The sequence below is a fragment of the Pyricularia oryzae genome, chromosome 1 (genome assembly GCF_000002495.2).
Source record: "Pyricularia oryzae 70-15 chromosome 1, whole genome shotgun sequence".
NCBI classification, from domain to species: Eukaryota; Fungi; Ascomycota; class Sordariomycetes; order Magnaporthales; family Pyriculariaceae; genus Pyricularia; species Pyricularia oryzae.
The window spans coordinates 1,930,904-1,947,631 of NC_017844.1; the positions used below are offsets into that span (position 1 = coordinate 1,930,904).

Sequence of the window (16,728 nt, forward strand, 5' to 3'; positions counted from 1 at the left end):
TCCCAACAGAAAATAAAACCATCTGCCCGCATTACCGACTCAACTGGTTGTAGTCTTACTCCTGCTCCTGGGCCCGCCTCTTTCATCGTTTGTTGGAGTACAAGTACCTACCGTATCCAAAATCGAATCTCATTATATTGACTGTGGCGACTATGGTAGCGCCGCATTAGCCTCCTTGATTTTTGGTTGCTCTCAATTAGGCACTCCGGAGCCTTGCGCGGGAAAAAAGGATCCAGGCGCGCTCACATGTCCAGGATCGGGGTCGCATTGATCACACAACATACATGCTTGAATTGGATTTGTGCCTGTTCTGTCTCCCCTCGTCGCCACAGTTCCCCAAAGCTGAACCGTTTACAGCTTTACCGCCAAGACACAATAAAATCTGTCACCTAACTATAATAAAAGTCCACGCCAAGCGCACGTCGAGTTCTGGCGTTGATCTAGACCTAGACTTTTTGGACTTTTACTACTGAATAAACTCGTCTGGACGAGTCCAAAGAGACTTTGGACATTGTTTCAGTGGAGGAGAAAAAAAACAAGATCTCGCATAACCAAAAACTTTGACATGACCGCAATACAACCCGACTGTTATTAAATCATATTGCATGCCTCTATTTTGAAAGAGGGATGAACGGACGAACCAACGCATAAAACGTGTGTGATAAGGTCCAAGCGAGCAAGCACCTGGCTTCGAGAAGAAACAACGGATGGGATCTGATTCCCCGCCTCGTCCTCGGCGCATGCTCTCCCGCAATGCGCACGTATTGGCGTGGGTCGAAGTCGAATTGAACCGGGAGGCGGATGGGACTCGGAAATTGGGAGAGACATAAAAAAAAAAAAACGGTTCGACTCGAGGCCTCATACATCAACAAACACGCAGACACTGAAACGTCAATCAGTCAGCAAACAGTGTCAAACGTCTCTTGTCGTACAGTGCACCTGATGACCACATGACGTCCTGGTGGCGATTTGGATTGATGATTTTCTTTTTCTTTTTTTTTTCTGCTCGCTCGCTTGAATCGAAATGTCACCCTCCATCGTCTCAGGATGGCGCTAACAAAAAGGGCGTGCTTTTTATATACGGTATTACTTCTCTGGAAAGGTAAGCGCCGTCAGCCTTCTACAGGTGTTACGGAGGTGGCCACTTAAAACAGTATAGCGCGTCTGTTTCTCAAGGGCTTTGAATTTTTGGGCGCCCAGCCTGCGCGGCTTGTATCTTGTCTTGGGTTCGCTGGCGCTTAATGCAATAAGAACAGGATGCAGTGCAGGGTGGCAGATTTGAGTTCAAGACATTGAGAGATTTCAACCTTATTGTTCGGCTTTCATTTTTGTGAAGAAATGTTGCTTTTTCCTAATCCCCGTACGGAGGGACGCACATCGTAACTAGCAAGACACTAAGCGTGCATCATCGCCATCTGCTAGGTACATAGGGTACTATGTTGGTAGTATCCGTAGTCCCTGGTATAGGTAATGACACGACCCTTGCCCCAGAACAAGGCCATCCGCAGGCTACGTAGATGGCGCCCTGTTGTAGGGCTGAGGAAGATCTTTGCAGGCGTGCTAGGGTGGAATGCCCCTTGTCAGGTACGTGTGAATGGCGGTGCACCTTGCGTGCGTCTCCCGGTACATGACAACCTAGCCGAATGGGGGCGGTTATTGCTTCTGGAATTTGATTTCATCTGAAGTAGGCCTGGAATGACTTAGTTTTCCAACGGCTTCAGCCGAACGACGCCACGAAGAAGGGGTTGCTTTTGTGCGCATCTCTCTCCATCAAAGTACCGTACGCCAAGTGTCGAACTAGGTGGCGATGAGTTCCGTTAAAAAAAGGAAAATCCCGAACGAGCACCAGAACATATTTCGGCTCCATGTCTTCGAGGCAATTGTATTACATATTAAAGCAGCAACACCTGGATTCCGCCGGCCAATGCTTGTCGTCCCAATCCACTGGAAGACAGACAACACAGCCATTATTTTACTGAACCTGGCTTAGCCATGTACAGTCTGTTACAATTAGCGGCCGCAAAGAAAATCTTCAAGTTCCTGGGAACTCATTGGATCCGTTCCATTTGCAGACACCGTCTTCAAATATTGCTACCGTCGTTGGGCTATCGCCCAGCCCACATTGCCAGGATTCAGGTCCCATCGATCTAGTGCCGAAATGACTATGGGTATGTATCCAGGTGCTTGGGGCACAGCAAGACTAAAACTCATCTTGGGCCGGCCAGCTCGATGACACTCGACTTTGCCATATGCGACACCCTCACTGGGGTCGCTCATTGATATGATAACGTAGCAGAAGCGGTCCTTGTAGGAGGCTTCAACATTGATGCACTTTCATATCTTGCTAATGCCGCAGTTTCCTCCGCAACAGGAAGCAACTGCTCGGGTTCTCTGAGGATTCCTGAGGCAACTGATCTGGTAATCCTAGGTTGCGAATGTGCCGCCTTGGCGGAAGTTACATAATATGGATGAGGACGTAAAACCCAAAAAAGCGCACATGCCTGTGGCCTTAGTAGCGCCGTATGAATCATCATCAGAAAGCATTTCAGCCCTCACTGTTTTTGTGAGCTTAAGTTCATCATCCCAGCCGCATGGTATCGCATATGGACAGATACTCGAACGATACAAGGCAGCGCAGTCGCGGTCGATGTCCGGATTCCGAATAGATGGTGGCATTCGACTGACCAGCAGAAAATCACTCGGAGTGCCTCAAGCTGCTTGCATCGGAATCTTGACCGAACTGACTACACGCCTGTAGTAGTCAGCCCTCCTGGCAGACTATTGCCATTCTGACCACTGGTATGCGTACCAAGCATGGTGAGATTCCCATGCTGATACTTCTCCCGATGTTCATCCTTTGTGCTGAACAACCAGGGCCGAGATATCTTGCAACGGCATGTTGATTATGGGAGGCACTGTTGACCATAGTGTTCGATCCCCAAGACAAATCGAGGAGTCTTCCAATGGCCTTGAAGCCGGGAGCATGAGGCCCAAAGCCTTGGGCAGGGGCAAGTAGCGGTCTACTGGTAAAGACTCGCAGAGTATGGACGCTGTGGGTGCGGTAGCATGTGTTGATATAAAGTATCGTCTTTGTTGTAATCTCAGGCAACAGCGTGACGATTCAGTGATCGCCGTTGATCTTCGCATGCCGGAAGTACTTCATCCCCATCCAGGAGACCACCACCCAAACCCAGACCATAACAAACGTCAGGAGCAAAAGTGACGGGTAGTAGCCATCAATCGGCAAGGTTGGGTCGTCCCACGCCTCAAGCCAGGCCGGGTAGACTGTGTCCGGGCCAACGTCCCAAACCCAAGTCCAGATGCCTGTGACAGACCCCATGCCCATGACGAAGACGAACCAGGTAATGAAAAGGATTATCCAACCCCAACGCTCGGTCTCATCGTAATCCCATTCAGCAGCCTGTTGTATCAGTCCACCAGAGTTCATGGGCGACGAGTTCAGACTCCCAAGGGCCAGTGGTGATCGGACGCGATTGCCTGATCGGCGACGCTGTAAGTTGGCCCGAGGTGCAGGGAGGCCGCCGGAAAAGTATGACTCGGAGCCGGACGTCGATGGGATGCCTGGACGGAGCAGGGACGATTTATTGGACGCCCGGCGTGGCAAACGCAGGGCGTCCTCATCATCGGTGGTGGAATACGAGGCAGTTGCTGTACTGGATTCCTCGACAACCCTTGTGTTTGGCGGGATATCTATGGGCGGCAGCGCGGACCATGCTGCTGCAGATGGCGATGTCGACCTGCTCTTAACCCCTACTACTGGTCTTGCGATGTTGTTTTGGCTTGGCGGGCGTGGGGTTTTGCCGGGGGTGTTGGATCCAGGTGGACTTTCTGCGTCATTCGCGATATTCACCTGTGTCGCTGCGGTGAGAGACAACGGGAACGATGGTGAAGAGGCTGCTGCAAGACCGGTAGATGAATCCACATCTTTTGGAGGCACAACCAAAGATATTCCGCTGGCAGCGACAACAGCAGCGGCAGAAGAATCCGACATGTCGCGCCTCTCTCGCTGGGCACCGCGACCCAGCAACGCAACCTTTCGAAGCGAGCCTCTCCTACGGCGAGTCTTCTGCTGTTGCAGGGCGGTCGGGATGGGACTCGGACCTGGGATGTGACCAGCATCGACACCGGTAACAGTACCGTGGACCTGCCCCTCTGGTGGGGGTGGGTGCTGGTGCTGGTGTGACGCTTGGCTGACACCATGGGATCTCATGAAGGGGATCTTGGACAACAGGCCCCGGTGGCCGCCAACAGCTGACGGCGGCGGCGCCGCGCTGGCAAGGCTGGCGTCCATGGCCCAAAACTAGACGGGCTAGGGAATTACGGCCGAACTAACTGAATAAACTTTTGCGTCTGGTCTGTGCTGCCAAGCTGCTTACAATTTTGACTTGTGACGAAAGTGCCGGTTGGTTGGTCTGCATGCGCAAGAACTCATATGCAGCTCGGAATGGTCTGAAATGTCGATTGGAGAGTTTTCCAGCAGTGGTACAGGACTAGACTAGGTAGATTAATTGATAGGTAAAAGGGCAGGTAGGTAGGTGGACAAGGCATCAAACAGCGCACATGTTGATGTGCGGTGCCGTACCTACCTAGGTAGTTGCAAGCGCTGTGGTTGGATTGAGTGCCATTTAATTACCTGTACCTAATGATTGACATGGAGCCCGGTTTGGCGCATGTACTTGGTAAAAGTGGTAATCAGACAAAGAGGATACCAAGCAAACACTGCGCGCAGCAAGGAGGGGGGATGCGAAAGGGTGCCCTGCACTGCCCAGGGAGGGGGGTCTGTTTGGCCAGCAACAACAACGTGTTAATAAACTCAATTTCAATTGCTGCTTTCCACAGACGTCAGTCAGATCCATTCTGCGCAACCAACATCCACCAGGCAGGTGCCACCCAATGCCCCTGCATTCAAACCCCTGCCATCAAGTCAGATACCAGGTAACACACAAAGCCAAAAACAGGAGGCGCTGTTGATCTGGCCCCTTCCGGTTCCCTTAGCCAGCTGTCGCATTACGGAGTACTTACCGTACCACAGTGACGCCTCCACTGAAAACCTACCCGCCCGGCAACAAGAGCAACTCCACCGCCTGTAAACGCGAGGAAATATTACCGGCAACCGGTAAAGTAAATAAAATTAAGCTCAAAGACACTTACCTACCTACCTTGCCTTGCCTACCGTGCCTGAACCTGCCAACCTTGCTTAGGTGCGTTACCCAACGGAGGTACCTTAGCCGACCTCATCGTCAGGCCCGTTGGGGCTTCAAGCTCACTAGCCCACGTATCTACCTATTCTATGATTCCCCCACCACCACCACATTGTCCCCGAACTTCCTCGCCTCCCGCCATTGTCGAGCCCCAAGAACGAGGACGGCGGTCTTCCAATGCCGCTGGAGGCTTCACAGAACCCAATTCGTCGCGCCTCCGCGTCCCGTCCCCAAGCTTCCTCCTCCCGCCTGGCATGACCTCCTCAGACGATGCGCAAAATGCGCATCCCCATACTCATGCCAACGGCAGCTCCCCGGCTGCCGTGCGCTCCAGGAGTCCAGCCGCGAATCCGTTCAATTTTGAGACCAAGATAATATCGACCTCACCGGTTCGGTCTGTATGTTTGTCTGCGCATGCGATATCCACCCGCCCAATCAAAAGTGGACAGGCCTCCCTTCATATGGTTAACTAATGAAGCGCTACTCTCTCATCGACAACAGAACATTGGCCAACGTCGAGGTCATCGCTACAAGCACAGTAGCATATCGGCCCAGCACCAAATCTTCCAGGAGCCGCCCCAGCGGCCCCCGCCCATCCTCCCCGCTTCGCTCCCCGTTCCCACCGTGCTGGAGGCCTGGTCCAGTATGACCAGTGATCAGCGCAACCGACTCTTCTGGTGCTTGTGCCACGCCGCCGTGGCCATATATGTCTTCTTCAGTGCCTCGGGCAGTCTTGCCATGACGGCCATGTCTCACCTCATCTTCTTCGACGTTGGTTCCGCCGCCATCTGCGTCGCCGTCGACGTGCTGGGCAACTTCGAGGTCTGGCGCCGTAGCTCCGTCCGCCACCCATTCGGCCTGCAGCGATCAGAGGTCCTCGCTGGCTTCGCCATGAGCATATTCCTCGTGTTTGGCGGCTTTGATCTGATCAGCCATAACCTCAAGCACACCCTGGAATCCGTCGGTTCTGAAGAGGCCGACCACCACCCAGCCCACGGCCACAGTCACGGCCATAGCCACGGCGGTGACCAACGCGTCACCCCCGGCACCATTGACCTGGCATCCCTTCTCACCATCGTCACAACCCTTATCAGCGCCTATGGGCTCAAGAATCATGGCCGTATACGGAGGGTTATGCGCGTCGAGTACCCATCATATCTGACGTCGCTGCCAGGGGTACTGGCAAACCCCTTTCATCTTCTCACCTTATTATTCTCATCCACTCTGCTCATCCTACCGCTTCTGTCGGTCCCGACCTTTGGCTGGCTCGACGGCCTCATCTGCGCCGTCATTGCCGTGAGCATGTTCGCCCTTGGCTTTCGCCTAGCCATTGCTCAGGGCCTCATGCTGCTCATGTCCTACCGGGGCGGTGAGAGCAGCAAGGCGAAGCTTGACGGTCTCGTGGGCTTCAAGAACCCCGTCGAATCGACGAATGGTGATGTCAGCAGCAATAGTAGCATCTCGGGAGTTGTGCGCGAGATTGAGGCACAGCCCAACGTGTCACGCGTCGACGATGCACAATTCTGGCAGGTCCATTACGGTCTGTGCATGGCCAATCTCAAGATCTGCGTAGTTAGAGGATGTGATGACAGCGCACTCAGCCAGCTGCGCTCTAGGGTGACGCGGCTGATACAGACCAGGCTCGGTGAGGCATATGGGCGCGGTGGTGGGTTGAGGTGGGATGTCACGGTGCAGCTGAGTACGGATTCACCATAGACCACGGGTGGGTTGGGTGTGCATCACTGGTAGAACTTGTTTTTAAAGAGGTTGGCCTGGTTTTGCATCATCCGCACCTCAAAAAATATTTGTCAGGATCTCTCAAAATACCATGTTGATTAATATAGATAGGATCCATCGTCGGCGTTTAGCGGGTTTTAACGTTGTTTTATCTCAAGGTCATTTAAAATACCAAAAACCTCGATAGTTTATTCTCTTTTAATTCAGACAGCAATCGAGAAAAGGGTATTCGATATTCAAAGTGGGGGACAAAACAACCTGGCGTCGCACATGCATTCTATCAGACAAAACAGCAGAACAGAACAGACAATTGAATGAGAGAGATGAGACAGGAGTGGCGTACCACCACATACAAGCGATAAGTTGAGATGAGACTGACAGCAATTTGAAGAAGAAAAAAAGGACAAACTCCAACTGAAAACGAAAGGAAACAATAACTCCGTTTTTAATGCCAATAAAGGGGGAAGGGAAGATGGGGTAAAAACAAAAAGATATCATATCACTCGTGTCGATGCCGCTGGCTAGTTTCTCAGAATAGACTCCATCCACCTCCGCTCTTCTTGTCCTTGCCACTCCTCGAAGAGCTGCCGCCGATCGGGTTGTTTGATCTCTCGCGGCCCTCGAGCTGCCTCAGGCTCTCCATCTTTTCAAGCACAAGCTCAAGGAGCTCCTTTCGGCGGATGACTTCGAGGTGGCGCTTGATCTTGGGGTCTTCCTTGGCAAACTTCTCGATCTGCTCCTGAGAGAGGTGCCTGCCGAGCCTCGAGTCGAGCTCGCGAGGGAAGCTGTAGTTGAACTCGGAGAGCAGCTCCACGTTCAGGAAGAGGACGGCCGTGGCGGCCAATTTGGTACCCACTGCATCGAGGAAGACCTCTGGGCAGTAGTACTTGTTATCCATGGTCCTGCACTGCTTAGATTTTACCGCCATCATGCGCATGTTGATTATGTCGGCCCTGTCGCGGAGGAACACAGCTTCTCGGCCTATTGTGGGCTGTAGTTAGTATAGATCCAACAAGCTCGGATTTCCACGGCGCATCCAGCGCGGCAAATGTACCTTTCTGGAGCAGGGCAGCGCTAAAGCCACCAGCGCCGGCTTTGCTCTCGCCCTCTATTAACACATCACCCTTGCGCGCCTTGTCGATGAAGTTGGTCACCTCTTTGAGCTTTCTCCTTCCACCGACCGAGTTCTCCAGGTTCGTGAGAGCACTCTGGCAGGCATGTAGCTCGCTTTTGAGTACACCAACCACATGCTCGCGACCATGGGTCCACTCCCGGTCCTCCATATCGATGTCAAATTTGTACGGCTTGATGCAATTTTCCACCTGGTCGCTTGTGCTGTAGAACCTGTCATTCAAAATGCTGGATGCAGCCTCCTGGATTGCTTGCCTGGCGAAGGGGTGGTTCACAAACGTCGACTGCGCAATCAGGTCGTCGATACGCTTTTGTATGGTGCTGGCGATGACGGTTGTAGCCAGACGGCCGATACCCATCTTGGTAAGACCCGAGGTACAGGCGTCAAGCTGGCGATGCCAGTATACTGAGTTGGGGTCGGCCTTGGGAAGGTCTGCCAAATTGTCGGGCTCTGGCGGCTGAGACGACAAGTCTGCTATTGGCTTGTTCCAATACCTCTGCGCCAACAGATCAAGCACCCGCTGATCAAGCTCGTGCTTCAGCAGTTCGAGCATCTGCGGACGCCCAAACTCCTCAGCAAACTTTTTGAAAGAATGCTTGAATGCATCCAAACTCTCGGCAAGGTAGGATTCGGCCGACAGTGGCCGGTCATTGTATTGAACTTTGAACTCGTAGGTGGCCTCCTCGAGCTCCTGACGGATTGCCTGGCTTGTGCTCTGCAGACTAGCAGACATGGTCTGTTCCAAAACATGCATCAGCTTCTTACGCAAATGTGTGGTGCCCACGTTGACTCCTGCATTGGGCCCAAACTCAAGCGGGTGCGACGAGAAGTATGCATTTTCGTGCTTGACTATCGCCGATATCAAATTTTCGTTGCCCTTCTTGAAGAGACTGGTGCTTGTCGGAGCACGAGACACGACACCGACGTATCCTAGTCTGAGGGGATACTGTTTGTCATTCAAGATAGCAGCGCCTCTGATGGGGTCGACCAAATCCATCTTGGTGACGACTCCAATTGTACGCTCTCCTCTAGGGTCCACGCGCCGACTGGCGCGCAATGCCGTTGAGTTTGCCAAGTCGACGTCTGCCGCAGATATGGCCAGGATGACGTTTGGTGGCTGTATGTACTTGTCGCAAAGCTCTGAAATCTTTTGCTTCAGCTCCAGAGGCTGGTTTTGACCAACTACCTGAATGTATCCCGGGAGGTCTATAAGAGAGAGATCCGGAACGTTCGGCGAGTAAATGGAAAGGTGGATCGGCTCGTCAGAAACGCATTCCGCATCGGATACAGCCAAGTTGAGCTCTGTGAGTGTCCGTTGGATCGAGCTGAAATCCGTAATCTTCCTCAGCCCTAGGTCTGGGAATTCCCCATACTCCACGTTCGACTCGGGCGTGTTGACCAGGGTAAGCTCGATAGGTCGGCGAGTAACCATGTTGGAGCCCTTGGGCAGAAATTCATGGCCAACGATGGCCTCCAAAACCGAGCTTTTGCCTGACGACTGAGACCCGATAACCACAATAGAGGGGAGCGTAAGTGTGCTCGACTGGCCGACCTTTTGCAGCATGTTGCGGATCTCAATCATCTTCTTGGTGAGAACCATCATCTGGTCGTCCTTGGCCACCTGCTCTGCGGTCCTGTCATCATCATCTGAGGCCTGCTCGATACCATAGATTGCTGCTGCACCTGCCGCTCCTGCAGCGGCGCCGGTGCGACTCTGCTTTGGAGGTTCATTCCCGGGGTCTGGCCCCCCTCCACTACCGATCCCGAGCTCCTCCTGTATCCTAAGAACCTTCTGAAGCCATTCTGGCATATCCACTTGCTCCTTTGTGTTGTCGAATCCACGTTTGGTTTGCTCGGCGATGTCTCCTACAGCATCCCAGAGACTCCCAGCAGTGGTGGTTACCGTCTCCTTTGTGTTCTTGTACAAGTCATATGCCGAGTTGCTAACCTCTGCTAAACGGTCAGCAAGTCCCCTATCAAAAATCATAGCATAGAAAAAAGAGCGAAGAGGAAGCTTTCATAACGTACGGATGGCCTGATACTGAACCCAAGCAGCGCCACCGATCATGACACCGCCGAACAGGGCCGGCAGTCTGGCAAATTTAACAAAGAGTTTGGGCAATATCCTGGCGAAAGAGGCATTACGGACCGCGACCGCATTGTGAAAGGCGTTACCGGACAACCAGGCCGGCCGGCGGGTTGCGCGGATGGCAATTTCGGGGCGCTGAAGGCCGCCGGTCGGAAGGCGGTGATAATAACGGACGGCAGCGCGTCGCGCCAGGGGCAAGGCCCCTGCAGCAGCGAGCCGGCCACTCATGGCGGCGAGGAAATGGCTAGTTTTGTGCTTGCTTGGAGTTGTGCTGTGGTAGTCGGTTTTTAGGCGAGTGTGATTGATTGATTTTTCAAGGACATCTGAGACTGTATATGAGGCTGTTGGGGCGATGGCCATCCCCCGATGTGCGACGGTGTGAATTGCAGGCGCACATGAGACGGTGGAAAGTTGTCGGCCATGCAAAATGACGAGTGGCGTGCCAAATGTGGATCTTCAGACGCGCAGGTTAATAGCAGGCGTGGGGTGGGTTGAATTAAAAGATGGCCTGTGCACCCAAATGTCAATGCAAGTTGACTCGGGTATGTAGAATACAGCAGGTACTAGAACTATCTGTTCTAACTAGACCTAGTCTAGGTACTTACCTACATTTTTTGCTACCGGGGACTGGTCAACAGGTACCGTCAAATCGACGAGCTTGAAAATGCTGATTCATAGGAATATCCGTATGGCTGGGAGATGTAAGTTGCTTGTCTACGTAATGAAGGATATCAAATAAAATTTTACAGAGAAGTCGAAACAAAGAAATAAACTAGGACTGTTTACAAGGTAAAGAAGGCATCATATAACAGAGTTTTTCATCAGCAGTACAGACGAGCTCAATAGCGCAGATGATTAATGATGTACCAAATTGGTTTGGAAACTTGGGAGGTTGGTTCATAGCTACGCTGGATCACGGAAATCGACATCAGCAAAGCCAAGACGAGAACCGAATGCAATTTACTTCTGCAATAAGTCATTTTCAATTACTCCAGTATTGATGTTGGTATTTGTTGTGTCATTTTCATTTTCACTAAGCCCAATAAGGGATTCGAGAGGATGCCTAACGCCCCCTCCATCCAGAGTCCATATACCGCCAGACACAATGATAATCAACAAGACCTTTCCTAGGGTACTCCAAGGAGAATTTGGGATGAGAAGAAGCTCAATAACAGAGGCAGAGAGCACGGGCCCGAAAGGGGTTTGTTATATGTGCTCTCATTACAGGCTAATACAGCCAGTTGAAGCCGACAGTTGACTGAACCAAACTCAAATAACCCAGGCCCGAAAGGTCGGAGGGTTCCAAACCATCGGTCTGAACGTATCTCTTCCCCTGGCCTTGCCACCCCGTGCCGTTCGAGGGCGCAGACAACGGGGGTTCAAATCATTTTCAACCTCTGGAGCCGACGATTGGGCTACCGATCTCCCCAACACTGCGTCCAACCGTCCTCGAATCACCAATGTCGTCAGGTACCCATCGCACACACAATTCTCCATCGAATTCTTGGGTGTCAAAACTGCCACCTCCGTTGTTTGCGTTGCCTTCTGTGTTGGTCATGCTCATAAGATCGTCAACCGTAAATGTTGAGCCAGAAGCAAACTTCGTGTCCACGCATTTCTTGACAGCTGTAATGGGCAGGTACCGACGGCTTGGGTCTTCTGCCTTCTCATCAAGCAGCGGTGTCTTGGTGCTAGCGAGGTCCAAACAAGCTTGTATCAGGACCTTGCGCATTTGAGGCAGATTGTGTCTCGGCGGGGGGCGACTGGCGAAGGTCCAGGGGCTGTTGACGCTTAGGGCATCTGAAAGGCTATTGAAGCCTGGCGGAGGAGCAGGTTGTCCAAAAGAACCGCCGAACCCTTGATTGACAAGGGATGGACCCGGCTGTGACCAGAGACTTGGACCGAATGGAGAGTTGCTCATGGGAAACGATCCAACCGCAGGCGGGGGAAACCGGCTTGACTGGGGAGGGCCGGGAATGCTTCGTCTGGCCGACCGGGTGTCTTGCATAAAGTCGTCCATCAGGGGCTCGTCCAGATCATCTAACAAGGCACTGGAACCTAGATGGGGGGCGCTAATCTCCTCCAAGTTGTCCTGACCAGGCTGACCAGGACGACCAGGAGAATCGGATGAGCCACGTCGCCCTTGAACAACGCTTCCTGGACGACCGATCGGAGTAGGTCGTGCTATTGGTGTTGCTGCGATCGGGCTGTCGAAGTTCGCCGACGCTTGCCTTGAATGAGAGCTCAAAGGGGAGGGTTCTTTGGGTATACTACCGAAAATACTCGCAGGCATATTGGGAAAATCAGACTGCTGGGCCGATAATCCCGGGGGCGGTGGAGGCCCATGACCGAGGCCGCGTCCTGGGCCCATGGGAATCCCAAGCCCTGGCGGCAGCTGGGGATGCTGTTGCGTAGCTTGCCTAAATCCAAAGGGACTCTGCTGGTACATTTGTTCAGGATAATCATTGAATAGACGCGGGCCTCCCAAGCCAGGAGGCGCGTTCAGTGGCCCTATGCCTGGAGGATAATGTTGATTAGGAGGAGGGTGAGGCATGCCAAATGGGGTAGGTAGAGAAGTCGACGTAGGAAGCGATGTGCCCAGTGGTGAGGTGGCCTGGGAGTGCAACGATTGCCCCTGGCTGCTGCTGCCTTTGCTGAGGAGGCCGCCTGGTCCAGGACTAGTATGTACTGGCGTTGCGGCTTTCGGGGGCGCAGGATATTGACCCGCGCCCTGTCCGTGGACTTGTTGAGCCGCAAATCCAGAAGTGAAGGGCTCCTGTTGAGATGTCCGTCTCGGTTTCTGGGGCGTCGGTAGTTTGGGAAGAGCGGGTACTGCTGTTGGAAGTTGAGGGGACGCAACAGAGGCCTGTTGGCTTTGAGGAAGTGCTGGTGCTGGGTTGGGCGCTTGCGACTGTCGCCTGGCCGGTCCGGTGGGCACAGGCACGTTTGCAAGGGTTGTCGCCTTTTGCGACGCCCTTTCGGCTTTCCTCTGTGCCTCCCTCGCTTCTTTCTCGGCCTTGATCTTGGCCTCCTTTTCAAGCCTTTCCTTATCCGCCTTCTCCTTACGCTCGCGAGCCTCGCGCTCCTTGAGCTCACGAGCAGCTTTCTCACGCTGTTTGGCCTCTTCCTTTGCCTTTTTCTCCTTCTCTTTTGCCTCGCGGGCTTTACGATCCTGTTCTGCCTGCCGCTCCTTTTGTTCCTGTGCCCGACGTAGTCTCTCTGCCTCTTTCCGCTGCCTCTCTTCCTCCTCTGCCTTTCTCTGCGCTTCCTTCTTCTTCTTACGCTCTTCGTTCTTTTGTCGTTGCTCCTCCTGCCGGCGCTGTTCTTCTGCAAGGCGCTCAGCTTCTTCAGCAGCCTTTTCAGCATCCTTGCGGGCCTTCTCCTCGGCCTGCGCCTGCTTCTTTTGGAGTGCTTTGTCTCGTCGCTTTTGCGCTTCTTTTTGTTTTTTCGCCTTTCGTTTCTCGGTTTCTCGGTCTTCCTGCGCGAGTTCCTCCAGCAGCTTCTCTTGCCGCTCCTTAGCGACCTTTTCTCGATAAGCTGTAAGTACTCGCTGCTCGAACATGCGGGCGGCGAATATCTGGAACATCCTGCGGCCCTCTTCCATCCGCTGCTCCTCGGTCATCGAGTCCTGTAGGTGCCGATGCTGCTTAGCGTGTGACTCCTGACCGTGATCCTGATAAGAACCATCATCGGCGCTGGCACTCATGCCAGCATCGCCGTAATCGCCTCCGCGGCAGGGACAATGACAAGCGCAGTGAACAGGGTTGGTTTGTACCTCTTCTTCATCGTACTCCTCGTCCTGGCTGTCATACTCCTCCTCCTCCTCCTCGTCTTCGTACTCTTCGTCGTCTTCGGGAGGTGGAGGATGGGCGTGTGCGGGATAGTTGTTGCCGTTAATGTGATAATTCCGAGCAAACTGTTCCTTGGCATCCTCCTCGCGCTGCATGCGGCGCTCGGCTAGCTGCTCCATCATTTCTATGAACTTTTTGCCGTCGTTTTTGAGTAGGTCGTCGGCGACAGTGAGGATGCCACCTAGAGAATGGTCAACATCGCGACGGAAAACGTACTTCAGCACTTGCTCCATGTAGCTTTTGGCATAGGGAGGCAAGGAATTCAGAGACTCGTGGAACCGCGTACCCTGGACAGTGAGTGAGTTGCCAAAGTTGAAGAAGTCCGTCTGATATTCGGTTGGCCGTTGGCGGTGCATCTCCTCAGGCTCCTCATCGTCACTGTAATCCTCATCATCATCTAACTCCTCCTCGCTGTACTCGTCTTCGCCGTCGTCATCCTCATCGTCGCCACAATGCTCGACTATGCGTCCCCGCGAAGGTTGCCTTGGCGGGTATTTTGACGGCATGATCTGGGATGTATAAGCCGTTGACCCGAAATGCCCCGTAGGCCCTAGCATCGGTGGAACATCACCGTTGGGATTCGGCTGGTTGGCGAAAGACTCTAGTTCCTCGTAATAGGCATCGTATAGACCTTCTAGTTCCTCCTCAATAGCGGTTCGCTTACGGCCGCAAACGGTGCAGCTGCACGTTTGCTTTTGCTGCTCCTTCATCTTCTTCAGGACTGCGTCCTTTTCGACCTTGACAAGTGACTTGCGCTCCTCCTCCCCCAGACCCAGCCAGAACTCCTTGATACGTTGCCGCTCTTCCTGTGAGCTGGTATTCCAGATCTTTTCCTTAGAAATTCCGGAAGCCCGGCCTGGGCTGGCGTGAGGAATCGGTGACGGCGGTCGCCTCATTTCTGCGTGATGGTTTGACCCTGTTGCCGAGCCAGCGGAGTCCATGAACCGTCCGTCCTCGTTTTTCGATTTCCTGCCCTTTTTAGATTTGGAAGCCCCCGTGCTTGTGTGTCCATTTGTTTGAGATGGCCTGCTCAGCGCCTCCCCTTCATTATCGCTGTGGCCAGCGTCAGACGGTTGCTTGGGCAGGCTAGACGAGGCAGAATGAGCTGCGACACCATTTGACAAATTGTCACCGCTAAGACCGGCTTCGGCAGCGGCCTTCGCAGCCAGTTTTGCCCGCCGCTTGGCCTTCTTCCGATTTACGGTGGGAGCCGCCTCGCCTCCTGATGCATTTGAGCCAGAAGGCGCGGTCGGCGCGGTAGAAGGTGGCTGGCCTTTTCCTGCAGTAGGGGGCGGCATTGAAGCTGAAACGGTCGGTGAGGGTTGAGGTGTTTCGACGGATAAAGAAGGCTTCGGGACGCTGATGATCTTGGAGCCGTCACGGTTCGCGTATTTGGAGGTGCCCTTGGAGGGAGTGGGAGAGGCGGGAGAAGTCGGCTGCGAGGCCACCGCGGGCTGGCGGCGGTTGCCTTTCATAAGTGCGACGTTGAGCCCTTACAATGATACCAATGAGCTAACGAATATCATTGACTATAAGAACGTATGGCAAGATGTGGGCCACGCTGTTGCCGGGATAGAGTTGCTGGTTCTAGATGCCCAAACGGGTCACGGTCAGTATGCGGCTTAAGTGCTGGTTTCGAGGAAACGGAAAATATCGTCGCGCGATCGGTCACATGGATGTTTCTTTTTGAGGGACGACGATAATGGCGCTCATCGAATGTAAGCCCAGGTTTCGGGATAACATCAGGTTTGTCGGAGGGTTGGCGGCGAAGAGGATTGGAGGGGGATATGCTGAAAGGGCATTTGATGCTGTTTTCTCGTGGAGGGGCTCAGGTAGAATGCCTTACTGTTATGATCGATGGTGATAGTATTTCGGAGGACGGGGAATACGATACGATCTCGGCAAGCAATCAAGCTAGATGCTCTCGTTTGTAATCGGTCGTGGCGGCGTGGTCGGCAGCGCTCCTCGTAGGCCTTTTTGGCAATGTGACTGAAAGGATAGATGCGACCTTTCGTTGGTTGAGCCGACGTTTGCTCAGGCACGACCTACTACCTAAGGAACCTTGCCGCTGGAGCCCATCGATAAGTTCCGCCAAGGTACCTTCCTGGCTGGGGCCTGTGCACACGGTACAGCGTGACGACTTGTTGGTGGCAGGGCAAATCGATCCAATCAGCCAAGGAGAGTAAAGCGGGTCTTTTTTTTCAAGCCTGCCCAAAAGCTATTCGCCAGAGCTTAGAGGGAGGGACAGACAAAAGACAAATACTCGACCTTCTTGGCCTCAGGACTCCGAAGGGAAAAAAAAAAATTACGGCCATGAATTCATGCTAGATGAGAAGCTGGTTTTAATGCGACTCAGCCGGTTCAGTTACAACCGTTTTCTAAGTTCTAATCTGGGTCTACCGGTACGTTGGCAGTTGGGGATAGGAGGTAAAGGTATTGTGTTGGGATAACTTGGGTAACTTGGGCTACCCTGGATGCGAAAGGAATTGAACTGGTATCGAGTGCTACAATGACAACATTTTTGGAATCGCTAATAAGGTAAAAATGTAGGGTGTACAGCGATCAGCACACGCGGCAAAATCAACATGAGTTTTACTGATAAATCCAGGGCTGAAGGATCTCTCTCTTGCTGTTGCAACCATTCACCCGCTTCGCTTAGCCGGAAGATCTATTTTTGACCAGCCGACCGGGTTCATC

At 53.1% G+C, this 16,728-nt stretch overlaps 4 protein-coding genes across 5 annotated transcripts; 1 reads left to right on the top strand and 3 right to left on the bottom strand.

Annotated features, from left to right (window-relative positions):
* Nucleotides 1–90: 90 nt before the first annotated feature.
* On the bottom strand, nucleotides 91–4,708 carry MGG_11904 (uncharacterized protein). Its single transcript, XM_003709197.1, has one exon. It carries the CDS (start codon nucleotides 4,310–4,312, stop codon nucleotides 3,122–3,124), a length of 1,191 nt encoding a protein of 396 aa, XP_003709245.1. The 5' UTR covers nucleotides 4,313–4,708; the 3' UTR covers nucleotides 91–3,121.
* Nucleotides 4,709–4,893: 185 nt separating this feature from the next.
* Nucleotides 4,894–7,293, top strand: MGG_11903 (cation efflux family protein family). Its single transcript, XM_003709198.1, has 2 exons — nucleotides 4,894–5,620; nucleotides 5,724–7,293. Exons 1-2 carry the CDS (start codon nucleotides 5,312–5,314, stop codon nucleotides 6,936–6,938), a joined length of 1,524 nt encoding a protein of 507 aa, XP_003709246.1. The 5' UTR covers nucleotides 4,894–5,311; the 3' UTR covers nucleotides 6,939–7,293.
* MGG_11902 (mitochondrial dynamin GTPase) lies at nucleotides 7,037–10,594 on the bottom strand. The gene is made up of 3 exons (XM_003709199.1): nucleotides 10,120–10,594; nucleotides 8,014–10,041; nucleotides 7,037–7,940 (listed from the first exon to the last, which is right to left on the bottom strand). Exons 1-3 carry the CDS (start codon nucleotides 10,538–10,540, stop codon nucleotides 7,489–7,491), a joined length of 2,901 nt encoding a protein of 966 aa, XP_003709247.1. The 5' UTR covers nucleotides 10,541–10,594; the 3' UTR covers nucleotides 7,037–7,488.
* A 523-nt stretch (nucleotides 10,595–11,117) lies between these two features.
* On the bottom strand, nucleotides 11,118–16,052 carry MGG_02456 (the record flags this gene model as incomplete). 2 transcript variants are annotated; one of them, XM_003709200.1, is made up of 4 exons in its annotated part: nucleotides 11,118–13,808; nucleotides 13,956–14,212; nucleotides 14,318–15,618; nucleotides 15,878–16,052. In XM_003709200.1, the coding sequence occupies 3 exons, from the start codon at nucleotides 15,504–15,506 to the stop codon at nucleotides 11,571–11,573; spliced, it is 3,684 nt and encodes a 1,227-aa protein (XP_003709248.1). The 2 variants fall into 2 exon arrangements, with proteins under 2 accessions (XP_003709248.1, XP_003709249.1); XM_003709201.1 differs by lacking the exon at nucleotides 15,878–16,052 and having other exon boundaries at nucleotides 11,571–15,506.
* Nucleotides 16,053–16,728: the final 676 nt, after the last annotated feature.